Here is a 23,756-nt window from a genome sequence, read left to right as displayed (position 1 = left end):
AAGTAACTGTTAAAAATTCAACAGTAACTGTTGAAGTCCAACAGTAATTGTTGAAATCCAACAGTAACTGTATAAAATCCAACAGTAAATGTTAAAATCCAACAGTTTTTTCGCTAAGGGAATGACCTCTGTTTTTTTTCCATCACCCTCCATTTTTACGAGCAGCCCCTAAATTGGGGAAACCAACCCCATATCTAAACTGATCGATTTTCAAGGGACTTGTACTCTTGTTATATGCTTCTGATAAAAAAACTGGCATTATGAGGCTATCAAGGTCATGAAAAGACAAACTTGACTGGGGTTGAAAATATTTAGGGGGTGAAAATCGAAAAAAAAACTTAAAAAAACATTAAAATAACAATTTTTTTAGATTTTTTTTACATATGATATGGTAGCGAATAGATAAGTTTTTAAGGGATGAATACACTGTTCACCCCCTTTTCACCCACCTTTTGCAAAGGATAAATTTGACATAAAACATAAGAAGGGAAGGGGGGTATAGATAACAAGAGTAAAAGTCCCTTGAAAAGCGATCAGTTAAGATATGGGGTTGGTTTTCCCAATTAAAGGGTTGCTCGTAAAAATGGAGGGTGATGGAAAAAAACAGAGGTCATTTTCGGATTCAGCGACCCAAAATTAGCCAGAAAAACCCTAAATCGTAGCCAAACCTTTTTAGAATTTTTTTTGCACAAGTGTTAGAAACCAGCAGCCAAGTATGGCCACTCTGAACGACTAATCAATTAGTACAATCCTACTCGCCTGCCCACCAGAGAATTCTGTCTCACATCTCAGCCTCCTACTCACAGATTTGCAGCTCCTCAGGTTAGAGAGTGTAGCAAATTTATCAGCAAATGCTCTAGCAGCTGCCGAGTTGCATAAAGCTGCCCATACCTACTCAGCAGTTGGCCGTGTGCTCAAGGTGAGAGATCGAGCACAGCAAAACTTAGTTAATGTGAGGCTTGAATGTATACACTCGATTCCACCAACCAGATGAGTGAAATTTGATGAGTTTGGGAGGCTTTGCAGGGCTCTACTCTGGATGTGGCAAGTTCTTAGCAGAGAGGGGACATTAAAAGCAGCTGTGTTGAATGGTATAGAATAACAGGCAAGTGTGAAAAGGAAAGAAATAGAATAGGATTTGTAGTTAGAATGAAAAGGAATAAAGGTCTAATTGCGTATTGAACAGGAATATTCAATGGAGGATGGGGAATTGGCCAAGGTGATTTGAAAAATGCTGTGTGTAAACTTAAATAAATCAGTATATACATTACTTAAATAATCAAGAATGGATGGAATTTTCTTCTCTGAATACATAGATGCTTTTGCCTTTGGAGACTGATATTTTTCCAGGTATAATTTTGTACCCTTCATTTAAGAGTGGGAAGGACTAGCAGTGCCCAATCCAAAATTTGTTGCTCCCACATATTTTGATCTCAAAAATTTGTGTCCTATGGGTCTATAGGCCATAAATTTTTGGTATTAAAAGGGAATTAATTAATTAATATGTATCCATTAAGTGCTCTTAGGTAATATTGCCCAAGAGCACTTAATGGATACCCAATCAAAAATATTACCAATTACTTATTAGGCAATTTTAATGACACTGGAATGGCAAAACTTGATCCAATACTATGTATTATACATATATAAGCGGTAAATTTACGTGGACTCTCTTTAACCCATTAATCCCCAGCGTTGCGTAAACGCAACATTATTGAATTGAAATTATTATAAATAACCTTTGCTTCAGGATAATTTTTTCTCGGGGTTTCTGAATTCCTGAAATACCATTCGCTCTTTTTCAGTTATTTTTGGAAAAATATTCATTAAAATAATAATTTTTATTTTACTTCGAAATTTGCCTATTTCGAAGCGCTGAAGTACTACAAACTGAAAATATTTTTTTACAAAGATTTACTGGGCGATCTTGCTAGAGGTAATGTTTTCTCTTTGTTCTAAGCTTCTTTATTCATCATGTTTATTTTTGTCACGAACTTTCGTCGCTACTGGTATTAATATGGTTGTTGTAAATAATGTTGCGTTTACGCAACGATGGGAATTCTCTGGTAGACCAGAGGGCTTGTCTCAAAGTATAACGAAAATCGTCAATATGGCTTTTAATCGACAACGTAGTCTTTTGGCGGCAGTTTAGATGCATTTTTGGCACTCACAGGTTGAGAGTTTACGTATTAAAGGGTGAATGGTATCTTGAATTCCAACATGGCCATCGGTACGAATTTTACATTGAACACTCTGGTACTTCGTGGAGTCAAACTGTTGCACGCACACGTGGAACCGATACAGGGCAATGTCATTCACATGTCGTTGAGTGAAAGGATTACTTCGTAGACGTTAAATTCAGCTTCAGATGCATTCATTTTCAGAGATGGTAGAATGAGAGGGTGAGAAACCTATCAGTTGAAGCAGGATTTTGATGGAAGGTGGAGCGTTCCTCTAGTCGCTCATTGGAATTTTCTCCGTGCAATCCTGAGTTACCTATTTTTTCTTCCATCGCTTAGGTGATGTAAGGCTAATAATCTAGCTTCAGTTGGGTTCGTATCAGTGAAATTGTCCTCTGAAATGCATATTTAATTCTCATCCAGTAATTATATCAATCATACCGCAGTAGGTTTTGCTCGGCTTTTTGCTAAATAATTTATTCAGGGGTTTCCTTCAGATTTAAAATTGAAGAAAATTTTATTCGTTATTTCTACGCCTCAGACATATACTTTATAAGAAGCGTCAAGAAGGTAACTGAAGAATATAAATGGACAGGAGAGGCGATTTATAATATTTTCTTAACTTTGGAACTACAATGGGGATTACATCTTCTCAGTATTTCAAATACTGCAGGAGGTGCTGCAAGGTAAATCACATTTTACTCAAACAGTATGAAAAGAAAAATCGTCCAGTAAACGCGCACTCCCAGGTAAAAGATGCAGAGAACAAACAGTGGTTCATCTAAATGTGAAAAATAGAATCTACCTCCGTAGGAGTCCCGATTTTTTGTGTGAAAAAGGGAATAGAAACACTTATTACTCAGTATGGAGGCCACTCACCAATTCAGCTCCGTCACTTATTTCTCAGTGGAAAATTAATTGAATTAATTTTGAGCTACTCAATAATTACGCTGAGGAAATAAATAACCATACACTTACTCAGAATGAGGCAGATGTAAAAAATAATTGGAATGGTAATGTTGTCGGGGTATCATATATTACCACGCACTAAGTTGTACTGGACAAGCCAAGAGGAGATGTCTGTCGCAATTGTGAGGCAATTTATGACGAGGATTTGGTTTGATGAATTAATTAAATATCGACAGCTCTCCGATAATTCTCAACTACACAAAGTGATACATTTTTGAAAGTTGGACTTTTTCTCAATAGACTAAACCAAAATTCCATTCAGTTAGGAATTTTCCTAACAAATGGTTCCATATTTCAGGTGGCACACAGCTAAAATGTTCATTTGTGGGGAACAATTTAGAGTAGGTTATACATTGTGGTGTCTGGCCTCATCTACAGGCTATCCTTATGAATTTTTGCCATATGGAGAGGTGGAACTTGAAAGAGATATGCCTAGGATTTGTAAGTTCACTAGAAGAAAGGGTTGTAATAAATTTGCTGAATTTTTTTGTTAGTCTCCGAAAACTCTTGCCAAGTATTTTGATAATTTCTTCATCAGTTATAATCTATTAGCAACTCTTAAGTGATAATTGTTATTTTTCAACGGGAAAAGCAAGAGGAAATCGAACGGAAAACGGCGCACTCATGTCTTCGAGAGATTTGACAAAAAAACCTAACGGGGATTTCTACTGTTCGTTTGACAGGTCAAAAAATATTCTCTTAGTGCGATGGCAGGATAACTCTGTCATCGATGTTGCTTTAAATTATGGGAATATGCTACCCATAGTAAGGACGAAAAGATATTCCTGGAGATTCCTGTAGAAAATCGAAATATCATCCGCGATTACAACCAGGGAATGGGAGGGGTAGATTTTCTCGATAATTATGTTGTATGTTACCGTATCCACTTTATGAGCAAAAAACGGAGGTGGCCTCTATTCCGAAAAGGGGTTGACAGTGCAGTGGTGAATCCGTGGTGATTTTACGCCTAAGTCACGGGCAAAGCAATTCCTCAGTTAGAATTTCGGTCCGAGATCGTAAAACTTTTCTGAGACTAGAAATCGTTTCCAATTCAATGGCTGATGACATTTGGCATAAAAATCGGTGTCCACATGCGGGACACCTTACATGTATGAAAAATAACATGTATGTGGGGTAAACCGCAGCATGCCCGTCAAGGGAGAATAGGGCATTTCATCCGCAGGCTACATATAATTCCCGGCGAAGATGTCAAATTTGAAAATCAAGGATAATTATGTTGTTCAAAGCGCTACGTTTAATTCCATGCAGCATATCATTGAAAATTACATCAGAAAAGATGATGAAAAATAAAATATGCAACCTAAGTTTTCAAAATTTTTTTGCTTTTATTTTCCGGAGTTTTCCCAGCGTTGCGTACACGCAACATTATGCAAATCATATATTATGCTGAATATAATAATTTTGCCCGAAAATTAATCTTATTTAGGCCATAATTAACGGTAAAAGTCGAAATAACCGGAGTTAAAAGCCCTATGTGCAGTTTGGGGAAAAATGGGTTAATGAAGTTGTACTCCTTGCCTGAGGATGACACAGTGCATCGAAACCGCACTCATGATGAAATAAATATATGTGGAAAAACAAAGTTCAATTTTCATTCATCATGGACTCTCTTATTTTAGAATGGGTATACATATATGGAATAAAATTAAATTTGTGCGTGTTGGAGGATTTTGGCAGCAGCTGCTTAATTTAGCATATTTAGCTTTGTCGAGCAAGCTTCTTTGGCTATTAAAGGCAGGGCCTTTTCTAAACATTTTTCTCGTGTAAGCAAAAAACATTCCAGTGCCCACCTCAAAATGACCTGAGAGGTAGTAGGGATACTCTCTGTATATATTTTAAAATAAATACAAATACTTTAGGAATAAGGGCTGAGACTTAAATATCAGCATAAACTTATAACGTCTTTGCTCATACATTGAATGTGATATTTTTAGAGCTTAAAAACCAAATACAGTGAAACCTCTATTTTACACTTTTGAATGGACCACTTACAAAAAGTGCAAAATTGAGGAAATTGTAAAATTGAGTATCATTGTTTACAGACGGTATTGTTTGGGACCTGATAAAAAGTGTGCAAAATCAGGGAAAATGTAAAATGGGGGAATGTAAAATCGAGGTTTCACTGTACAATAAAACCTCTCTGTAGTGAACCTCTTTACATCGTAAACCTCCATACTTCATACCACCCCTACGGTTCCCGTCAGATTTACATGTAAATTTATAGGCAAACCTCTTTGTAGTGAACCTCTTTATCTCATAAAACCTCCACTTAACATATCAAGGAGACACCCCCAAGATGGCCTAACTACCTCTGCAAATCGTACCGAGACAACTAGAGACCATTAATGCAGCCACGATTACGTTCATCGAACAACATTTTCAGCAATAAATGTTTCACGCTTATTTTTTTTCTTTTACACCTTTTATATGCTGTAATTTTCACGTTAACCATTAGTTATGGCCATTTTGTTCCATATGAGAGCATACCTAACAGTAAATAAGAAAAAAGGTATCTAACTAACCTAATAATTTTAAGTGACTGTTGAATTAAGAGAGCTCACATTGTTTTCTCTCGAATCATGGTAAAAATCATGCAGTAGGGGTCACTTTCTGTTATTATTAAATAATAAATATGTGCTCACTAATGCATGCATGTTGAAACACAAATTTACTACATACCGTTTAAAAGATAGCACTGTCTTTTATTTCCGAAGGATATGAAAAAATGGTGCCTATCACTAAAACCTCCTTATAGTGAACCTCCATACATCCAATTGGCCAAATTTTGGTCCCCTCCATTACAATGTAAAGAGGTTTTACTGTGTATATACCTGTGTTAAATACCCCAGGTTGGGCAGAATCACAGGAGACAAAAAAAGATAAAAAAACACTCACAGTACTAAATTTTCGGTGGCGCATTACCACCTTCCTCAGAGTTAGGTAGGAGACTGTAGGTAAAGGATGAAAGATAGCTGAGGGAAGGGGAAATAGTGGGGAGTTAGGGTCCAAAGAATTCAGAGAATTGTTACGAATGAGCTAGTAGGTGATGGAGGACTGAACGAGTCCATTTGGGCAGTGGCACAGCGAAGGGGGGGTTATGGTGGATAAAACCTCCCCCAGAGCCAGTAGCGTAGCCAGGAATTTCATTCGGGGAGGGGGTCCAAAATCAAGGGGGAAAATTTTGGAAAACAGGGTACTAAGTGGAGGGTTTTCAACTAATTTAAACACTTATCATAATCGAAAAAACTTCATATTTTGTAAATTCATGATTTTTCAATATTTTGTTATCTTTCACGAAGAAAATTAATTGTGCTTTTATATTTCGGGGGGGGGGGGGGGGGGGTACGGACCCCCCACCTGGCTATGCCACTGCCCAGAGCTCAGAGAAATTTTTAAGTTTAATCCATTTCACTTCATCATCATCATTAGTCAACAATCCTAAGATTGGTTTGACGCAGCTCTCCATTCCTCTCTCCTATCCGCTCCCCTTTTCATAGCGACGTATTTCTTCTCTTTTACATCATTAATAACCTGTCCTATGTAACTCATTCGGGGCCGTTCCTTGCCCTTTTTCCCTTCCACTTGTCCTTCAACCATTGGTTTCATCAGGCCATCATGCCTCAAAATGTGGCCAACTAAGTTGTCCCTTCTTCTGCTTAAGCCATTTTGCTTAGTTGGATTAATATTACATACTTATAGAATTGGGTAAGGATTAATATAATATCCCTCAGAAAACCATAAAACTCACCATTTTTGAAAATTATGAGGGGGAGAGAGCACTTCTCACTTATCCTGGCAGGGTATTTGGCAACCTCAGACCCCCCAGTGTTAGTTGCACCTAAAACCCCCACTATACTTAATTATTAGCTATGCCCCTGCATTTGGGAATAACAACAACCTAAGTAGTGAGGGTATGGGTACCCACTTTTTGATACATCCTTACGTCTATAATAATATTGTGGAGTAAATCAACCCTAAACATTTAATCCCCTTGTTTGAGTAGTACTAAGTAAGTATTGGAGTGAGCGCTTAGGTGCCCCATTTGCTAGGTGCTCTACGCGGCCGTGTACATTGCTTACTGCTTGAACTGGCCTTGATTACAGGTGTATCATCAGGTGATGAATAAAAACTGGAAAGGTGGATGTCCATTATATATTCCTTAACTCTCCTCTCAATCTTCTGGAGTAGTGGAAGGACGAATGACTCTGATGTAAGAGGATTTCTCAGCCCTATCCTTGATTGGTCAGCAAGGTCCCTTTTTATGTTGTGGGTAAGTGATTGATGCAATCATTCTGGGTTGTGGGTAGATTGCTAAAACCATTCTGGAAACAACCAAGCCATTGCTTCTTCCGGAAGATTCTCTTCCAAGTCTGGTTGAGTTTGATACCATCCTCTCAGTTAAAATTCTGGGGGATGCTCCCAAAATCCTCCGATACACATGAATCTCCCTGTTAAATCTACATTTTAAGTAAAATTAAATGTACCTGCACTGGTAATGAGTCCTTCTCCCAGCCATGGTTCAAACAGCTTGTATTCAAAACTTTTCTTGAGGTGTATGGAGGAGCTAAGCAGTGGTTGCAGTTCGTCAGCACCACACAGAAACACAATGGGCCGAGACCCTATCCACAGGCGGAACATTGAGCCATATTGCTGGTGGCACTTCAGCAGAACGCGAAAAAAATCTGTTGATGCATAAAGTGGAAATTAACCGCATGCAGGATTTAGGGTAAACTGATTTTTAGATTGGAAATAATAGTCACCAATAGATAAATATCTATTCAATAAGTATGAACCATAGCAGGTGCATTATTTGGTGTGGGTAAACTGATTTTTAGAGCATTTAAAAAAGAACATTTTTATTTTGACTTTGCACAATTTTATTTAGCCTTTCTCAGCAAACCAAAGAGATACTTACTTACATGAGTGTCCAGGAGAGAGAAATTTATTATAGCTTTGTTAATTTAACTTTCTCTAGCTGTAACTATAACTTCATTAATCAAAAACGCAATGATTCATCACTCAAAAGTGTATCATGCAAAGCAAGTACTTGATAGTGTTGGGTAAAAATTGGTCCACTGTTGCTTTAGGTTAGCTGACTTTGATTAAATAATACCAACCTAATTCTTTTAACAATACATTTTTGCGATTGAATTGTGACATATTTCAGTAAATTCTTGGAATATCATAGAATGTAACTTATCAGCACATTTTTGCCTGAATTTTTAGAGGTAAAAATGAAGTACTCTAACGAGGTTGCTACTAGCGTTTATTAAAGTCCTTTATGGTTGGGGGGAAAAACGAATTCCCATATCTATCCGTTCGGCAAAACATCTCTCTTAATTTATCGCTTCTATGGGACCTGGAAATATAGTGTGGCTCTAATATTATGTTCTCTGTGTCGCTCATGTGTTATGATGCATCAATTCATTATGAATAATGAACAACAACTGAAAACGTACTAACGAATACGTATTGTACGCTTTAAAATTGTTTAGGTTGACACGCCTAAATGACGAGAATCTTCGTCATCCGTCCTGAACGTTTAGGAAAAAAATGACAATAATTCCCGCCATCCGTACGCAACGTGTTATGAACCTGAATGTTGCACAGTAAGCCCAGATAATCTAATTAATTGACCTACCAAAATTCATACAAGATAAAACAATTTTCCCTCTCCTTTTCACTGATGACCACTCCATGGTGAGTTATTCATAAATTTGTTGCACCGTACAAAAGATGTTACTTATATAATTAATTTTCATTTTCTCCTTGTTTTTCTTAAAGAGTTGGTTATCAAGAAACACTGCTTAGCATACATAAATGACAATAGAGTGACATATTTTGTTCTTCACCAGTGAGGCCTTGGAATATCATGCAGCAATGAAAGAAGTAAAATATTGTCCAAGAACATTTCTGCGACTACTCCAACTATGGGAAAGCTTTTTTGACCCATTACACATTGTATATTGCTTTAACTTATACCCATAGCTTGCGGATATGTTAGATTTGAAGGCTGTCATCATTAGCTCACCTTCAGGCCCCCCTTTGATGAGGTTTGAATTTCCCACTATGGGATAAGCAAATGGTCCTGGTACTTTGTACAGAGCCAAATTAATCCGAATGTATTTCCAGATCTTCTGGAAGCATGCTGCAGCAACGATGAGGATTACGGTGCCCAGGAGAATGCTTCTTGATGAGGTTAAACCTTCCAATCCTACAGGTTGAGAGAGAAAGGATTTATTAGTTAAATTTGTTACTCCAAGCACTGGCGCAGCGAGGTGGGGGTTTTGGGGGATAAACCCCCCCCCAGAGCTTAGAAATTTTTTTAAGTTTCATTCATTTCACCAAATTGGATTAATAATTCTTATTTAATAGCGTAAGTATTAATAAACATCCCTCAGAAAGCCGTAAAATTCACCATTTTGAACCATTTATTTTTAAAAATTTTCTGGGGGAGGGCCCTTGCACTTACCCCCCAGACTATACCCGGTATTAGTTGCACCTCAAACGCCCTCTAACCTTAATTCCTAGCCACGCCCCTGACTCCAAGAAATAAGTAGGCTTATAATGGCTTGGGTCACAACGGCGGATTAAGGCCGTTGTTTTAGGGGAGGGCTCATTATACTTTCCGCTGCCCCTTTGTGGTATGCAATACCTCACAGCAATAATGCATCTTATTTCTGGTACACGGCTGTCCAGAAAGTAACGGATGTTTAGGCATGGTGCGGCAGGGGGTTGGACTAGCGCCACTATATTGGCATCATAGCGTATCTACACTCCGTATGCAACCATCCATATGTTAGCTTGCGCAACGTGCTTATCATACTTTGTATACAAAGGAGTGTTAAAAGTAGCGCTGCAATTGAAAATCCCTCCAATTGTAAAGCACGCGCTGTGGTAAGGTTTTTGCTGAGATTGGCCCAAAAATCAACTCAGAGGGGTATATTGAAACAAGAACTATGAGGGTTCTAGGTGAACCCTCTTAAGGATACAACACACCGGGGCCGGGAACCAAGCCCGTGGCTTAGGCCTCGGGTACGATACAAGCGGCGAGCGGCAACCTGAGCGGCACGTGAGCGGCAGCGGTGGCTACAATACGAGCGGCAATTTTCTAACCGCTCAGGTTTCTCACCTTTTCTAACTTCAGCCTTCCTTTGTTTGGCCGTATTCTAACTACTTTGATGTTTCTCCGCTTACATTTTCAACTATTGAAGGATGAATCTACTGAGCGGCGAGCGGCAGTGGAAAAGAAATCGGTCTGGACTTGGAACCATTAGCGGCACCGGGCGGCGCCGCTCACTGTCGCTCGCCGCTCAAACGTATCGTACCCACCCTCAATAGATTTACACGCAACTAAATGAGGCCCGATTTCAGAGCGGCGCCGCTCACGCCGCCCGCCGCTCGCCGCTTGTATCGTACCCGGGGCCAAGGCCTCGGTTACGATACGAGCGGCGGGCGGCGAGCGGCAAGCGGCGAGCGGCAACCTGAGCGGCACGTGAGCGGCAGTAGTGGCTACAATACGAGCGGCAATTTTCTAGCCGTTCTACAGTGGGCGGAAATCGGAAAAAGCCGGGCAAAATTACAAAATGACTTTTTTTGAGTTATAAACTTGAAACTTCGCAGGCATACTAAAAAATGATTGAAATTTATAGATCTGCACTTTATTTGACAAAGATTCCTCCTTTTACTGAGATACAGATGCTCAAACGTGAGAAAATTTCCCGATACACGCCCGATCATCCGGGGAGGGGCTGGAGAGGTAGGAAAAAGGATAGAGGCGCCGCCGCGATGGGAGCACGCCAACGCCTCTGGGAAGGGATAGGAGCGGAAGGGAGGGGACGGGGAAAACACCTCAACGCTACAGAGCGAAAAGGACCCACTAAATAGCGAAACCAAGCATACGCAATTAATTTTCTACCAATCCTACTGGATTTTCCTATGAGGAAGAAAAATCCATCGATCGAATCGGTAGATGGTATATTGAAACAATAAGAAAATTAAGACAAAGCGCCAAATCAAATAAAAAACAAGTGCCAGAGAAAACTCAGCAAGAAAGTTTTTTTTTCTCAATGATGTCGCTCATCCACACTCGGCAAATCATACCCAAGAGCTCTTGAATGATTTTGGATTGAAGTTTTCAATCATCCGCCATACAGTCCAAATTTGATGCCAATGTTTATACTCTAATTTTGAGGAAATTAAATTAGTGGCACTGATTAGTTTTTTTAAATATTTATTCTTTTGGCCTGCATATGGGAAATGTATAATGTGACCCTTACATTGAAAAGTTTAAACCCGTGCGGGTATATACCGCACGGGTATAAATCGTGCGCAAGAACGTAAGCCACTGTTGGAGAAATAAACCTTACGACGCGCACATTACACGTTTCCTCCCGTGCGGGAAAAAAACCGCGCGGTTTTAAATCGTGACCAGTTGCTTTTCATATTATACGATTTTGACCTTACAAAAAGATTATTGTCAACAGTACTGGAGACAGCTCCCGCACGACTGAAACCGTCTAGTGTGAAAGTGTACATTTATTTACGTGGATCACTAAGCAGAAAGACGATACGGTAGCCGTTTAGCCCGTGGCACTGGACGGCTGCAATGCGAATAAAAATCGTGCCCGTAATATAACCGTACAATGTGAAAGGCCTCGCACTTTTCTTCAGTGGACTAATTTAAAATTAAGCAACAAACTACTTCGATTACCACGAGATCAGATATAAATTTTATATACTATCCCGCCCATCGCACAACTTCTTTCCAGAAATCTTTCCAGGTTGTTGGGTCAAATTTCTGGAACGACTTGCCTAAAAGTGTGAGAGAAATTCGATCTCTGAAATTATTTAAGTCAAAGGTCTATAGCTTATTGCTTACCGCCACGCTGTAATTTTGATTTTAAATTGTATTTCTTACCGTTGTATACATTGTATAAAACTTGTATCACTGATTGGATATTGTATAATATTTTTTTTTCTCTATTACTGCTCACAATGAGAAATTGAGCAAATATATTGAAGTATGTATATATGCTTTGTAAACTGTTTTGTTCTGAGAGGACATCAGTCCTAGAATAATAAATAATCTTTCTATCTATCTATCTTATAGGAAAAGCCCCGAGCGGTTTTTTCCCGCACGTGCGAAAACGTGTTATGTGCAAGGAGATGGTCAGTGTGGACATGAGACGTCAACAACTTGTTCGGTTAATTCAGCCTGCGATTCTCCTTGGAAGAAGATGACTTGGTGGTGTAACTGGTAGCATATCTAGCATATCTGACCAGCAGTCAGGAGATCCGACTTCGAATTCCGGCTATGCTAAATATTTTTTCATGACGAATTTCATCCATTGTGTATATTACTATGCACCCGTGCGCGTGACTGCGTACGAAGTTACTTGCTCCATGCAGAGTTCTGGACGCGTGCTAGAGGCAGCCGGTTGAGTATTTGAAGCACCTGCTAGTAAGCCAATACCCCGGAGAAGAATTTGCACAAGTTCAGGCTCAACCAAAAAGAATGATTCGACTTCAAAAGAATCACGTCGTTGAATCCGTCGACCGAACCTTCTCAGAACTAATCATATGAACAATTAGGAATTGCGGGTGCCCCGAACCCCCACCCCATAATTTCTGGAACGATTTAAAAGATAGCAATCTTTAAGGAAGCAATCTAATGGAAGTTTTCATTTCACCAGCATTAAAAAAAAATGCTCACAATTGATCGATAGATATCTAAAAGCCAAGGGCGTACCCAGGATCAAAACTAGGGGGGGGGGGGGCAAGCCATGGTTGTTCAAGTTGTAGGTAAGATTTAAGCATGGAAAAGGTGAATGGAATCAACATTTTAAGGAAACTGTATCAGATCTTTTTTAGTTTTTCAAATTATTTGCTTGAAAAAGTATTATTTTCCTATTGAGACATTTGCGAATTTTGCTTCTAAAGGGGGGGGGGGCAGCTGCCCCCTCCTGCCCCTCGCTGGGTACGCCCATGCTAAAAGCCGCATATCTACGCATTACAGACCTCATACGTAGTATACCATACCACAAAGAATCTCCAGAAAGTGATGAACCACTTTCCCCCAAAACTATGACCTTAGTACGCCCCTGCCTCTCCCTCGGGTTCAATAGAGATGGCTTATTGGCTGAAGAAGGCGATTGTTTACACGTCATTCATTTCGATAAACGATTTTGTCCACATTTATTTAACTTCCAAGATGGAGGAATGCTATGAAGAAACCTATCGAAAGGTCTTTCATTCATTAATTATATGCGTAGCAATATTGAAGTTGGGGTTATCAATGCCGGCCTCTACCTTTCGCAAAAAGCCTCACCCATTGAACACCTGTGAATGGGATGCAAAAAAAAAGAAACGAATTTGTCAACTTTTGAATCTTCAGCGTAAAAAATCTTTTGGGTTATGTTGACACCTCTTCGTTAGGAAAAGTCCAGATGTTTACGAACCGATGTTTATCATTCCCATAAGGGAAAGATCTGGGAAAGATTTATTAATACTTTTATTAATGTCTGTCTCAGTAGATAAAGTTATGGATTAGTGATATAAGCTACTTTATTTTGAATGAATTCCCCAGTGATTGCGGCGTATGACTTATTTTGAGGTTTTTGTCATTCATGAAATTATTTTTGCCTCTTTTCTGGATATCCATAGCTTCGCTTCAGTTTGCAATTCTACACATTTTGCAAATCAAGAATCTTTTTAGAAAAATGCTACAAAAATACTTGCTAGATCATTAATAAAATTATTTATTTGTACTTCATGCCGCGGTTATTTAAAAAAAATGTGTAACAATGCCTCTTCTTCATATATTATAATACCTATGTTATTCAGTATTGTTTTAACCTTATATTAACTTAAAATGTCATGTTACTTCATTAAATTGTTGTTCTAGGGTTATGTACGTAGAAAATTGATTATATTGCATTTCAACTTGGTCACATGTTTTTTTTTAGATTTCTATTACGATGTCAACGGTTGTGTTCGGCCAATCAAGTCACCATCCCAGATTCGTTGCCAGAAATTCACTTCAAAGGGAGCTTGGGTAGTGAACAGGTTGCCTTTTACTTTCAATTCGCACGAATTGGGAGATAATACATTCCATTGTATCAGCTATGTGTTTCGTTTTCGTAATGCTGAAAGTTGAATTCATATTTGGCTATTGGTAGACTCTTTAATTTAATTACATCGAAAAATGGATTGTCATAAGATAGGAGCCCTTGTGCTAATGGTATCCTTAGCAGAATTACCGCGGTTAGTCGCATCAATGGAAACATTTCGGCGGTAGCTGAAGGTATGAAACCCCCTCCTGGATACAGGCCTCCACCGGCCTTCAAAAAGTCGTGCGCGGCAACGAGTGGAAAATTCAGAAAACTCCAGCCCACTTTACACTGTGCACCTCCGTCTCCGGAGGCAGATATTGAAACATTGATGAATAAACCATTCCCAGGCATTTACCGTATTGAAGCAAATATCATCGGTTTGGAAACGTTGGGACTTCATCTAACATTGAAGCAGCGATATAATTACTTGTTAATTGCAAAAATTAATAATTCTTAAAATTAATATGAGCTCAGAGAAAATTTTAAGTTTAATCCATTTTACTTAATTGGATTAATATTACCTACTTATAGAATAATGTAAGGATTATAAAAATATCCCTCAGAATGCCGTGAAATTTATCATTTTGAACCATTTATCTTAAAAATTTTCTTGGGGACGGCCCAAACACCTCCCGCTTCCCCTGGCGGGTATACCTTACCCCCTAACTCCCCAGTATTAGTTGTGCCTAAAACCCCCCTAGCCTTAATTCCTAGCTGCGCTCCTGAATGAGATGGCCAATAATATGTACAGGACTTTCGGTTTATCCTTTATGTGTTCATATCCTGTGGAGTTAGTACGAAAAACTCCGCATTTGTGCTTTAATTTTCACAGAATAAGTGTTATTATGTCATATGACACGTATGTCCTTATGGATCATAAGGGAGAGAGAATAGAGTAGCTTCCTTCATCAAAGACAGCGAAATGCATTGATTGCGATTCGTTACCCACCATTAGTGTATTCATAATATACAAATTATTTGGTTTTAGAAATACCGGTTTAGACGAATGCTAATGGCCAATTTTAACCTATTTTAAAAAGGCCAGATTGGCGCCCACGCAATGCCACTCCACGTGACGTTACAGGTACCTAGATTCTATACGAATAGATAGGAGTTTTACATCGCCTGAGATTACCATTGCATGCATGAGGCACAGAGCTCAGGGAAACACCTCTTGATAATCATATATTAAAATTGCCTATGCTCGGAAAGTTTTCTTCATTTGATAGGGTAGGTTATATTAATCCTTATTTAAGCCTAGCGCTACCTGCTAGCAGCCAGCGACGTAGCGGCGCTCAAAGCCTCGCCCCAAGGTCATCTCACACGGCGGCAGCGGGAACCAGAAATACGTCACACTGGCTTTTCCTAGCATTCATACTTAGCCGTCGCGTTTTCGCGCGCTTGAAAATTTTCACTTTTCATTTAATCGCGATAAGTAGATATCGTCATTTAAAATTCTAAGAGGATGAAATGCGTACTCCAGGAGTAATAATCTTTCGATTTAGGCAATAAAGAAATAATAGGAAACCACCCTATTGGTATTATTGCCAGACCCTATCTCAGAAACCATTATAGATGTCGCTTTCATACCTATAAAGTTTTTAGGAATCTACGCATTAATATTAGCCTGGAAATGTATATTTTATTGCAATCTAAAGGCTGCAGTCTTTATGGACCTTAAAAGGTTAAACCTGGCCTGAGGATGCCTTGAGCACAGTAGGTGAAACGTCGTCATCAAAATGTCAACGCGGGCAGAACCTGAAAATCTACCCTACTGCGCACTGATACATAGCTCAGCGGCCTCACCATGTCGCATCGGGATAGTGCATTCAGTGCTGCCATTTTATCGTCAGTGAAGGTCAGTACGCAGTCATCTGGGTCGAGTTTCAATAATTGGTCCAGTTGAATGGCATAATCACTCGATAACCAATTTTCCAATTTATGTCACTGCGGATGGAGATTGTGTGCTTCATATGACCAGCCCGCTAACTAAACAAGGCCGCGAGAAAGGGCAAGCTCCATGAGTGTAGTTAGATGCAGTAATTACATTAATATCCGATAACTGGAGGCAAAACAAAGCAATGACCATCTGACTTTTATGACATGAATATAATCATTAAAGGAGAGTATGCTATAAAACATGGATTATTCAAGATATCATACGGTAAACACAATAAAAGTGAAATAATATATTCGGTGAACGTATTTTTTAACAAATTACTATAATTATTTTTTCGATGCTACAAAACATTTTGCACTGTACCCGAACCACAAATAAAATGTATTTATTTGGAAAGCCTGAGGACATTAAATATCAAATAAATGGGCAGAATTCCAATCCCTAGTTTTGTTAATTTTTATCTTTTATTTACATTAACTTTCTCAAATAGTGCATTTCAGAATAATCCGAACTTTTTATTCATTAATAGAATTCAGTTGTTACACGAATTCGTTAAAAAAAGTAAAAATATTTACAATGTTCCAAAGCCCGGCGCTTCAACTCACCTATAAGAAATACATATTATGGGCATGTAATAAAATTATATGAATTTGATTCGCTCCAGAACGTAGCAGTATGGCTATATTCAATGATTAAACTATGTCAACTTCACCCAAGGGCGGATCCAGAATTTTTATGGGGGGGTACAAGGGCCTGGCAGGCAAACGATCTTCTTATATTTGAGATTAAAACGACGTACCACAATTACTGTACGAAATAGTTTTGTATGAAAAATGTTTCGCGTTATATTTACTTCGCACACAATTTATTTGAATATGAAAGTTATTAATATGAAATTTAATGATTAAGGCTCCGTAATGAACAAAACAAAGCGAACGTAACGATATCCGTAATAAAAATCTTACCATTTTTTTAAGCGTCTGGAGGGGAGGGTGGACGTGCCCTCGTGCCCCCCATAAATCTGGCCATGATGCCACCGATATTTCATCTACATCTACATAATACCCCGCAAGCCGCCTAAAAGGCGTGTGGCAGGGGGTGTTAGGACACCAGCCGTTTACAGCTTAAAAAAAAAAAAAAAAAAAAATTAAGTGTTCAAACGAAGTTGGGAGTGGCGTTTATTCAAGTCCTTTATGGTTGGGGGAAAAACGAATTCGCATATCTATCTGTTCGGCAAAACATCTCTCTTAATTTATCACTTCTATCGGACCTGGAAATATAGTGTGGCTCTAATATTATGTTCTTTGTGTCTCTCTTAAATATATCCATTCTCAATTGTTCAAGCAATCTAAGCCTAGCGCGCAGCCTCCGAGTCTCCAACGGCTCCCAGCCTAACTCGTTTAACATCTGGGTAACACTGTCTGTACGCCCGTAGCAGTTTTTGACGAAACGCGCAGCCTTCCTTTGAATTTTATTCAGTTCGCGGATTAAGTCTTTCTGGACCGGATCCCATACGCTCGCTGCATATTCAAGGTGCGGTGGGACGAATGCGAAATAGCACCTTTCTTTTTTTTCTCTCATCTGAAAATCTTTCCACAATACGCTTGACGAATCCTAATTTCTTCAGGGCTGTGCCGCAAATATTCTTTATATGTGTTCCCCACGTGAGGTTCGAGGTTATCGTAACTCCCAGGTACTTCACTTCGTCTGTTGCCTTTACATTAATGCCATCCACTGCATAAACGTGGTTAGAGTTGGACGAATTCCGCAAGAAATGTACCGCCATGCATTTGCTCAGATTAAGTTTGAGTCCCCACTCTTGGCTCCACAAATGAACGTTGTTTAAGTCAGATGATAGAATTTCATAGTCAGAGTGATCACTAATTTCGCGATAGATGACAGCGTCGTCAGCAAATAAACGTATTTTACTGCTAATGCGGGAGCAGAGATCATTAATGTATATAATGAACAACAGGGGGCCGATTACGCTTCCTTGTGGAACACCTGATGTAACGTTTACAACATCGGAGCTAATTCCGTCAAGAACAACTTTTAGTTTACGATCTCTGAGAAAGTCGCGTATCCAGTTTAAAACTGTTTCGTTTAAACCGCATGACTGTAATTTGTATAACAGTTTGTTGTGAGGTACAGTGTCGAAAGCTTCTTAAAATCTAGAAACAGTGCGTCAACTTGTCTTTTCGATTCATCAGATTTTATAACGTCGTGAAGAAAGAGCGCGAGCTGAGTTTCGCATGATCTACCTTTTCGGAATCCGTGCTGACAGTCATAGAGGAAGTTACGTCTGTCCAAGAAAGTCATGATATTGCTAACGACGATATGCTCAAGTATCTTGCCTATAATCGATGTTAATGAAATCGGGCGGTAGTTGCCTGGGTCATGTCTGTTTCCCTTTTTGAATATGGGTGTAACGCTTGCAATTTTCCAGTCTGGCGGTAACATCCCTTCGGAGAGTGACTTCTTGAATATGATCTCTAGATAAGGTGCGATCGATTGTAGTTGTTTAGTTATCCCATCACGTTGTATAGATATTTCTTCCATCGATTCCTCAGTATATGGGATGTCTAAATAGGGCATAGATTCCCTTGAAGCGTCATGCTTAAGACTGAATCTCACGGTCATTTTTTCCGTCCCTCTGAGACAGGGGTCTCCAAAATTTTTAATGTAAGTGCCACTTTATACATATATTGCCATGAGACATATGCGCGAGGCCGTGGAGTATCTGGGAAGCGGTGAGCCGTATGGCGAGAGTCAGTGACGTCATTAACTTTTCCAAGAAATGGTTAAGACCGTATCAAAATCGCCGCGTATAACTCGGAAAGTAGGAGGTGGATCAAAAACCGAAAAAATACGGATTTACTAGTAATATAAACTCTCTCATTATAAATAATAAAATAAAATCGGCGAGCGAGCTCAATTCCACGCATCGAAATGTATTAAACGCCATTAAGTAAGCCATAAATGAGTTTGCACCGTGCTGAGATCTAGAAACGCTGAGATCTAGAATCATCGTTGGTTTTTGCCAAATTGGTCGCAGTTATCATGCTTTGGTCTCATGAAGCGTTTTTTTTTTTTTTTTTTTGGAAAAATCAGGCGAAGGCCTATTGTCGGCGTCAAAATGATGTGCCGCTGTATTTTGCAAATTCATATTTGAGGTTGTACGCATGCTAAAATAATGAATGATACCTCATTTTAAAGAAAAATTTATTCTTAATTTTTAATGTATTTTTTGTTTTGTGAAAAAATCGAAAATATAGACACAACAATGCATTAAGTGACTCCGCGCATCGTAAAATTAGCCGTTTTGTCGACTTCATGAACTTTGTAACTCAACCTAGGGAAAAACACTGCGTCTACAGCATTCATTTTTCGCAATAAGTTGCAAACAATCATTTAGATAAAAAAATGGCTTTTCCGTATATTTTAACGCATATTTTGACGTAAATAAACGAAAATGTTTAAACGTTATCTAGTCCTACAATGCGCCGGGGCTATCTTGACTTTTTTATATTTAAACATTAACGAGAACCTCGGAGCATCATTAACTTTCTCAGGGCCACCTTATTGGAATGGCAGTGGCGATAAATGCCAAAGGTATAATATTTAAATTAAATGTAACTTCTTCGAGAAAAAATTTCTGTTTTCTTTTTTTGGCATATCAAAATGCTGATTGAAAAAAAATTTACTCTTGATGTATATATCTTTAACTGTACGACTAATCCTGATTTTTATTCAAGAGTTTAGCTGCTGCATAATTATTAATTTTAACAATTGGCGACCTCATAACCGATATTTCGGCTAGTGACCTTTCTCGACACTAAGATGGTTAACGAGCTTATACGTAAATACTGATGTGCTTTTAACGTATTCTGTACGAGTTGGAGGAAAAAGCAATGCGAAGACAAACATTCTCAGCTTGATGGTTGTTGTGTACATCGTGGTGCACAAATGAGATATGACCCAAGACGCAGTGAAATACGAATAAGGAATAACTCGTAAACAGTACCGACACAGTTAAAAACCACGCATCTTTCATGCAAAGCAGTGACCGAACCAAGAAATAGATAAGCTATCTTCGAAGCCGGAAGTCTTCGCAAGGGTCAACTTGATTTGACCTTGTCCTCAAATCGCTGGAAGGAGAATGGACTCAGTGGAAGTTAAAATTCGTTCATTTGTATTCTTCCCGGCAGGAACCACGGTGAAAAATGGGGTGATTGCTATAGGGAGTTAAGTTAAGTCAAGCTGAGTTCATTGACTCGAAATTAATATTACACTGATCAGTGTGAATTGGCCATGGTCAGGTGGAACAGTAAGGTTAAATGGTAAGAAAGGAAAAATATCATGAAGTATAAACATGGGACCTATCATGAAACATAAACACTAATATCTCCGTTACAACTTCATAAATATTGCTCATCAATGACTATGCATGCATTTATCATATTTATTTCTGAATGTCATTATGCTACCAGGTAAGGGTTGTAACAAATCTCTAGGTAACTAGTTCCATTCAGTTATACACTCCTGTTGAGCAATGAAAAAAATTGGCATTAGTATTTTGGGATCTCTGCTCCACTTACATACACTCCACTCTGGTACATATTGTCCACTATGTTACATATTGTCCACTCTGGTACATATTGTCCACTCTGGTACATATTGTCATTTTTTTCCGATTATGGATGGCTCTTCGAGTTCTTTTGGAGGCTCGCCTCATGATCTATCGTTCTAAATTGCCCTATACAACCCGCAAGCTCTCCTCATTTTCCATCTACTCTGTAGACTCTCCCATAATCCTTGCCGCACTTTGCATGAGTGTAGAAATAAGAGAGGTAAAAAGGATTGAAAGGGAGATTAATTGAGTTAAAATTTCTAAATACTGAGTAAATTTTCGTTCATTAGTTATAAGAGGAATTTCAATAAAATTACAATTGTAGGGTATGATGCTTTCCCATGTAATTTCGACTGAATTACAATATTTACAAGTTTTAAACTTGATTAAAGATCGTAGATTTTTCAGGCGAATACTATTGATAAAATTTTCTCGGGTTTGGCTGTTTAATGCCAACGTTTCGACGAGGTTATCAAGGATAAGACCGACCACTACACGTTACGCACAACAAGTCAGTCTCATCCCTGATGACATGAGGGAGTTTCTCTTTGAAACGTATGTCGTCTTTGTCGTCTTTATTTTAACAAGTGAATTTAGGACTATATAGTCCTCTCTTGCAATTAACTTGTTTGACAATCACATACATCCATGCCCTGGATGGTAGTCAAACCACCCAGGCGGGGTTCGTACCCGCGACCTTTAGGTCGGGGACTTTACCCCGGCGCCACCAAGGCCGGCGAAACGTAGGCCTTTAACAGCCTTACCTGGTGGAAAATCCGAGAAGATTTTACCAATTTTTAACTTGTGTAACCTTTCGTCAGGCGCAATATTAGAATTGCTGAGTTCAGGCGCAATGTGCCTGACAGGCACAGATTAAAAAAAAACATTAATAACTCTTGGCACAGCTGAGTGGTACATCTTTAAAGTTTAAAGCACCATTATTAGTGTAAGAGAACACTAAAATGATGTCTTATTTGCTATTCATGTACTCCTTCATACACCGTCATACGGCCCCGGACCGATCCAGCAAGGTGCGATTTAATTTGCTCTTTAGGCTACTAAGTACTAATATATGTAATGTATTTTAGCACGTGGAGTCTATGAGATCAGTGTTTTTATTTTGCTAATTTATTTAGCTAATTATGCTTTTATTTTGCCGTTATTTTGTTTATCTATGATAAATCACCCGCCACTGATCTGTCGGCATAAATGCAAAAAGCAAAAGGCTGCATAGAGCATGTAAAAACAATAGCTGCTAAAGCGTTAAGGGTCTATGCCGCCTAGTGGTACGAAGTAATGGAAAAAAACAATCGCCCTGCGTCTGTCAGATCCATTGCGCCCGACGGAAGGTTAACCATTAAATTGCTCTGGACAGTGCGATTAATGCAAGTTTGGCTGTGTATTATTTTATAATTTTTATTGAATGCGGTGTAAGAATATATTCGATTTTAAACAGGCACGGACTAATTTCGTTACTTATGTGAGGAGGGAGTTTAAATTACTTTCTGCTGCACCATGGTGGTAGGAAATACTACTCAGCGTGAATTGGTCTGCCATCTGATGCTCAGACAAGTTTCTTTTAGGTTTTAATCGGATATTATTGAAAAATTGTTTGTCAATATCGTGAAATAAAAACTTTCATTTTTAAAGCTCTCTTCAATATTACCATAGTTTATTTTTCCAGAGATAATGCAAGAGGCGGCCACTCTTTATTCACCACTGATTTGCAATGAACTCGGTAAATTTAATGCTAAGACATGGTGACGTGAAAGAAATTGTTTCGTCATTCGAGATACGTGTATAATATTCGGTAAGGAAAGAGATTTTCGGTAAAGAAGAAATTATTAAAAATCACAAAATTATACTCAATCCGGGTTCTATTCAGTATAAGCATTTTCGCAATCAAAAATATCATAAAAAATAAAACGCTGACCTTGAAAGTGTTTGTTTTCCTACTCTGAGCAGCAGACATTTCATGATGCTTTACCGCAACGAATATCGATTTTTACGTGCAAACTATCAGTAGATTTTCTGAGTAATCCAACTATGAGTTATTTCATATTTATAAATTAGACGGCCTGCGCACGAAAAATTCGACCCTACCAAGAGTTGAATCTTTTTATCCCCATGGGCAAAAATTGATGGTCGCAAAATATGGAAGACGTTGAATGAATGAAAGCTTGTTAATGTTATAGGGATTTCTCATAAGATTAAATATAAGCAAATTCTACAATTTCTCCTCAAACGACAAAAATAAAAATACATTTGGGACAACTTTCTTGGCGACAAAAAAAAAGCAAAAAATATACACCGAAATATAAACTATACCGAGTGAAAAAGCAGCCCACAATAAACAAACAAGGGGAAGAGAAAAATCAGACAAAATGTCCCTGATAAACTTACAAGAGCACACCATAAAATTAACATAATTAACCGACGTGGTTGATCGTTGAAATAATAATTACATAGTTTATATTTGGAAATGGAAAGAGAAGTGGAATCTTTTATGAATGGCGCTTCATTCTTCGTTCTTGGAGGGCAAAGCACAAAGGAGTTGTACTGATAGCATGATAAAGGAGAGACGCAATTACGCAAGGCTTTTAACGGGGGCTTTGGGTATTTGAGCTCCCCGATTTTTTTCGCCTGTAGCGACTACCCGCGAAGCATTTGCTGAAGAGGCCACTAGCCCAAGGGCATTTATCATATATCCTCTGGTACCCCATTCTTCGATACAGTTACATTTCAGTATTTCGGCCAATAAAGAAACGATGAATTTAACTTACATCATTATGCGAGCCAAAAATATAGCTGAATTATTGAAATTTAGGGTTTTCCTATACGTATGAATTGACAAGAGATATCAGTACAGGCAAACCGCATACCACCCAATCACACCCGGTTCACTTCACGACCTGTTTCAATACATATCTTCATCTGAAGAT

At 38.6% G+C, this 23,756-nt stretch overlaps 1 protein-coding gene across 1 annotated transcript in view; it reads right to left on the bottom strand.

The window, feature by feature from the left end:
* Window positions 1-23,756, bottom strand: part of LOC124168186 (cytochrome P450 4c3-like) — a 58,395-nt gene that overhangs the window by 32,186 nt on the left and 2,453 nt on the right. Inside the window, exons 2-3 of the mRNA XM_046546317.1 lie at window positions 9,202-9,384; window positions 7,655-7,852 (exon numbers count right to left, since the gene is read on the bottom strand). Of these exons, the coding sequence (XP_046402273.1) occupies window positions 7,655-7,852; window positions 9,202-9,384 (381 nt within the window). The remainder of the gene's footprint in view (window positions 1-7,654; window positions 7,853-9,201; window positions 9,385-23,756) is intronic.

Source organism: Ischnura elegans, chromosome 11 (assembly GCF_921293095.1).
Source record: "Ischnura elegans chromosome 11, ioIscEleg1.1, whole genome shotgun sequence".
Classification (NCBI taxonomy): domain Eukaryota; kingdom Metazoa; phylum Arthropoda; class Insecta; order Odonata; family Coenagrionidae; genus Ischnura; species Ischnura elegans.
Note: the sequence above shows the minus strand (reverse complement) of the source record. Positions and strands in the feature narration are given on the sequence as shown.